The 4,923-nt window shown below is 44.2% G+C and overlaps 2 protein-coding genes across 4 annotated transcripts in view; one reads left to right on the forward strand and one right to left on the reverse strand.

Annotated features, from left to right (window-relative positions):
• UTP14A (UTP14A, small subunit processome component) overlaps positions 1-3,882 on the reverse strand; it is a 25,004-nt gene extending 21,122 nt beyond the window's left edge. The window contains exons 1-4 of one of the 3 annotated variants that reach the window (XM_008055350.1): positions 3,765-3,882; positions 2,664-2,739; positions 898-968; positions 308-372 (exon numbers count right to left, since the gene is read on the reverse strand). In XM_008055350.1, coding sequence (XP_008053541.1) covers positions 308-372; positions 898-968; positions 2,664-2,739; positions 3,765-3,790 — 238 coding nt within the window. In that variant the 5' untranslated portion in view covers positions 3,791-3,882. Of the gene's footprint in view, positions 1-307; positions 373-897; positions 969-2,663; positions 2,740-3,764 lie in introns of those variants that run through there. The other 2 variants (XM_021711044.1, XM_021711043.1) reach the window with 2 other exon arrangements.
• The window catches only part of ZDHHC9 (zinc finger DHHC-type containing 9), a 71,149-nt gene continuing 70,028 nt past the window's right edge, over positions 3,803-4,923 (forward strand). Inside the window, exon 1 of the mRNA XM_021711046.1 lies at positions 3,803-3,837. The gene's annotated coding sequence lies outside the window, so the exon portion shown is untranslated. The remainder of the gene's footprint in view (positions 3,838-4,923) is intronic.

The raw sequence follows: 4,923 nt of genomic DNA on the forward strand, positions 1-4,923 counted from the left end.
AAAAAAAAAAAAAAAAAAAAAGAAGAGAAAAGAAAGGGATTGGCAGTAGTGGGACACTGCCAAGGGCGGGAGGTGGTGGTGGGGAGTACACATAACATCAATAAGGGCACCCAATCTCAAACCAGGAGAATCAGGAACCAAGGGGGGGGCCCAAACTCTACCTGTACGATGACCACTTATGTACCTAACCCTGAATTGTACCCCACATCTTAAAAATAAATAAAACAGTTTGTGGCGGGTGAGGTGGTCACTATCTTTTGGAACCCTACAAGCTCCATGCATAGTTATCTTCCTATGTTCAACTTACCTTCAGCACTGACATTGAACTCTGACACCTTCAGACTGGCCTCAGATCTCTCAGCCACTTTGTGCCTAAAATTAGGCAAAACAATATAATAGGAATGAATACATCTTATGGGGGAACAAACATTTCTCTCTTCAGACAAGGCTTTGGTTTCTTGTATTTCTCTTCTAGGGTCAAATTTTGTCATGAAGCAACCAAGAAATCAGTTCCTAACTTGGACTTAGTAGTCTAACCCTCATCTCTTCTCTTTAAGTAGACTCAGCCCCTCAAAAACACAAGGTTATACGAGGTAGGCATAGTGGAAAACATATTGGACTTGGATTCCAACACAATTGAATCTGCCACTTATGAGTCGGGTGACCCTGAGGAACTAAGTCAATTAACTTCTCTAATGGGGTTAGTAATGCCTACTCAATGCTTCAAAAGATTGTAAGTGTGAATTAAGTAAGAATTCAAATGCATGAAGGCCTAACATAATAATACCAGTAAGGATAATAATAACTAACATTTATATGCTTACTACATGCTAATCATTCAGGGAAGTCTCATAGAATCAACTAGTTGTAACCTGTCCAAGTTGACGGGAATGTTACCTGTTCTTTCCATCAAGGGAACTGATTGTTTCCAGAAGCTTTTGATGCTTTCTCTCTCCATCACTGTCCTCCTAGACACAGAAAAGGAAAACCATCAGAACAATGAAGGGAGGGAAAAGACAATAGAGAAATTGAGGCCATGTAAAATCTCTCATTCTTTGGTCAGTGGAGAACGGGAGTCAGATGAGATCTGGGGTATAGGCATTCCAGTTCAAACAGAAAGAACTGCTCCAAAATCCGGACTCCTTCATTGTAAGGAACATAGATCTTTAGTACTTGGGAGCTAATGTCATGCCTCTGTCCTAACTTGTTTGGGGATTAAAAGGGCTTAGAATGATGTTTCTGAACCAAGCGCAGTGGCTCACATCTGTAATTCCAGCACTTTGGGAGGCAGAGGCGAGAGGATTGTCTGAGCTCAGGGGTTCAAGACCAGCCTGGGCAACTCGGTGAGACCTCATCAGAAAAATTAGCCAGGTGTGGTGGCACATGCCTGTGGTTCCAGCTAATTGGAAGGCTGAGGCAAAAAGATCATCTGAGTCTAGCAGGTCAAGGCTGTGGTAGCCATGAGTGTGCCACTGAACTCCAGCCTGGGTGACACAGTGAGACTCTGACTCAAAAAAATTTTTTTTTTTTCTGTATAAAACATACAATGTAATCTGACACAAAAAACTCTGGCACGCAGTGTAAATCATAGCCACAATAAGCAAGGTGGCTTTTCCTAGCAACTAGAAAAAAACAAAAGCAAGCAAAAAAATTTCCTTGTTATTAAAATAAGTGTGCTATGTGTTCCCCACCCAAGGAAAAAACCATTTAAGCTTTGTCAAGGGAATACAGAATTAGAATTCCTATAGTATCTGTTGGAGATCCAGGTCAAAAGATACATATTTCAGTCAGATAATTAAATTAAATAGCACTCTACAGAAATCCAAACTTGGGAAATCATATGAGAACCATGTGTCTTGGTTTTATAAACTGTACTTATGCAACTTGAGGAGAGTAACTGTAACTTATGTAGTTTTCAAATTTCCATATCAGTTATATAGTATCATATATAGTAAACATAACTAATTTACTCGAGAGACCTGAACAAATATATACAACATTGCTACCCCTTTCCATTTCAGGAATGTGTTTTTTCTTTTCCAGAGTCTCTGATACCCAGGCTGGAGTGTAGTGGCACACTCATGGCCACCTCAGCCTTGACCTGCTGGGCTCAGGCGATTGATCTTTCCACTTCAGTCTCCCAAGTAGCTGGGACACAGGCTCAGGCCATCATGCCCAGCTAATTTTTTGATTTATCGTAGAGATGAGGTCTTGCCACGTTGACCAGGTCGGTCTCAAACTCCTGGGCTCAGGCAATCCTTTTGCCTTGGCCTCCCAAAGTACTATAATTACAGGTGTGAACCAATATGCCCAGCCTGTCTACCTTAATTTTTTTTTGAGTTGGAGTCTCACTCTGTTGCCCAGGCTGGAGTGCAGTGGCACACTCACGGCCACCCCAGCGTCAACCTGCTGGGCTCTGTCGATCCTTCCACCTTAGCCTTCCAAGTAGCCAGAACTACAGGCACACACTACCACACCTGGCTAATTTCTTTATTTATTTATTGTAGAGATGAAGTCTTGCCAAGTTGCCCGGGCTGGTCTTGAACCCTCAGGCTCAGGCAATCCACTCACCTCGGCCTTCCAAAGTGCTGTGATTACAGACTGAGCTACTGAGCCCGGTCATCTACCTTAATTTTGAGGGCAGTTTAGCAGTTGTCACCCACCTCATCTTCACTGACATTCAAGGGGCAGTCTTCTGGCAAATCCACCAGTTCTTCCTGTTGGCTCAAAGCCAAAACACTGTTAAAAAACAACAAAGAAATATTATTATTTGAAATAATTTCTATGAAAAAATCTCTAAAACGTTACAACTTTAGTTCTCAGTGCAGAGTAGCCCTAACCTTTGGAAGATGTACAAATAAAGCAGTGTGAATGAATGCCTTTGGAAATCCGTCAAGACATTATATTTAGACCAAAGACAGGCATCACCTCCAAGAGGTGAGCAGTAGTTGGTGATACCCATACAAAACTGCATGAAAAAGATGTAACAGTCTTCAGTGATTGGCATTACAATTCCTATAAACTCTGGGAAGCTGTAAAAATGTCACAGCCTAGAAGAAAGTGGCAGAAGACACTGTTGCTATTCCTTGATGCAAGACAGTTTCACAATTAGTATTTCTACCCATCCTCCACACACGTTGGATACCCTGATAGGTGCAGCCCACTCAAAAAGTGTCATCTTGATCACTTGTTCCCAGGAATAGGGAAACAGGGGATTGGTCGAAAAGCAGCCGACTAAGTCATTTTCCCTGGGGCTTGCCCTGCAAAGTAAGTGCTTAACTATGGAGATTGATACAAACGAATTATAGAGTCTGTTACCTAACAGCAGGATAAAAAATTACTAAATGGACTACATTTAGTTCCAGGAGCAAAATCGTGGATGCCTCCCTTTAGGAAAGATTGTAGTTTCCAAGATGTGGAGCTCATACCGCCTTCGCTGCGCTTAGAATTAAAGCGCGCTGCGGCAGAAACAGAAAGGGGATCACGTGACGAGGAAAGAAACATACTAACTTAGCTGAAGAGGGAGAGGCCGCTTCAGGACCAACGGGGATGCGGCAGGGAACCAGAGGAGCGGAGGGAGTGAATTAAATTAAATTAAATTAAAAGGGTTTTTAAAGGACGGATCGCGGAAAACGGTAGCCGGTAGTGAAATCTTGAGAGGAAAAACATTGCCGTCTGTTAAAAGGCAGCCCCCACTTCCCAAAAGTTGGGAAACCCGTCTCCCAACGAAACCCCAAATTTCCACTCCCCTCTTTGCCCCTCACCTCTTCGCAGCCCGGCTGGCAGTCATCTCAACGGCCTACTTCTTACACATGGACCAAGAGCGGAAGCCAAAAGGTCAGCAATTCCCGTACCGGCCGCAAAGCAATTGCTGCTTACGCCGGTCGTGCGCCACTGGTTACATCACTTCCTTTCTATGCGGGGGCGTATGAGGATCTAGAGTCGTGTTGGGAGGGGTCTGAGGAGAACTGGGAGGCTGAAGCTGAAAGTCCTGGCTGCGGGCGGTGGTTTGATTTCCCCACCCAGCTCGGTTTTGCTGCTGTCTGTCCTCCCAGTTCCTACTTTTCACACAGCCCAAATGGTTGAGCTTGTTATGCCGTCTGTAACCTGTCTAATCCAAAGGGAAATACTCCAGCGCCCGTAGAGTGGCCACCGGCCACCTCGGGGCTTTATTGAACACCCATTTGGTGGCCTGATTGTGCAGGACTACAGCAGTGAACAAAGCAAGTTTCCTTCTATCTTAAGGAAAAGTCTCCTTGGATCCTGTACCCACTGGAATTGCAGCTCAATGTTCCTCATTTCCTGCGTAATGGGATTCCATTCAGTAATGGGCTGTGTCCGTGGCTACACTTTCTCACCTCCCATTAACTTTTAAGAATTCTTTTTTTCTTTTTCTTTTGAGATGGAGTCTCACCCTGTCACCCAGGCTGGAGGGCAGTGGCACACTACCGGCCACCGCAGCCTCGACCTGCTGGGCCCCGGCAATCCTTCCACCTCAGCCTTCGGAGTAGGCGGAATTACAGGCACGCGCTACCACGCCCGGCTGATTTTTTGATTTATTGTAGAGATGAAGTCTTGCCATGTTGCCCAGGCTGGTCTCGAACCCGTGGACTCAGGCAGCCCTCTCATCTCCACCTCCCAAAGTGCTGGGATTATAGGCGTGAGCCACCGCACCCGGCAAGAATTATTTCTATTTTTTTTCTTAAAATGAAGAAAATACACAACTACAATCAAATAAGTCATACCCATTTTGCTTTTGGCCCCACTCTTCCACTGAAATTGCTCTGAGCAAAATCATCAGTGATACTCAAAAGTCTTTTTCTATCTAGAACTTTGTGTCGAATTTCATACTATCGATTTATTTTCTTTTTTCTTTCTTTCTTTTTTTTTTTTGAGTTGGAGTCTCACTCTGTCACCCAGACT

The sequence above is a fragment of the Carlito syrichta genome, unplaced genomic scaffold (genome assembly GCF_000164805.1).
Source record: "Carlito syrichta isolate Samal-C Ts95f unplaced genomic scaffold, Tarsius_syrichta-2.0.1 Scaffold301828, whole genome shotgun sequence".
Classification (NCBI taxonomy): Eukaryota; Metazoa; Chordata; class Mammalia; order Primates; family Tarsiidae; genus Carlito; species Carlito syrichta.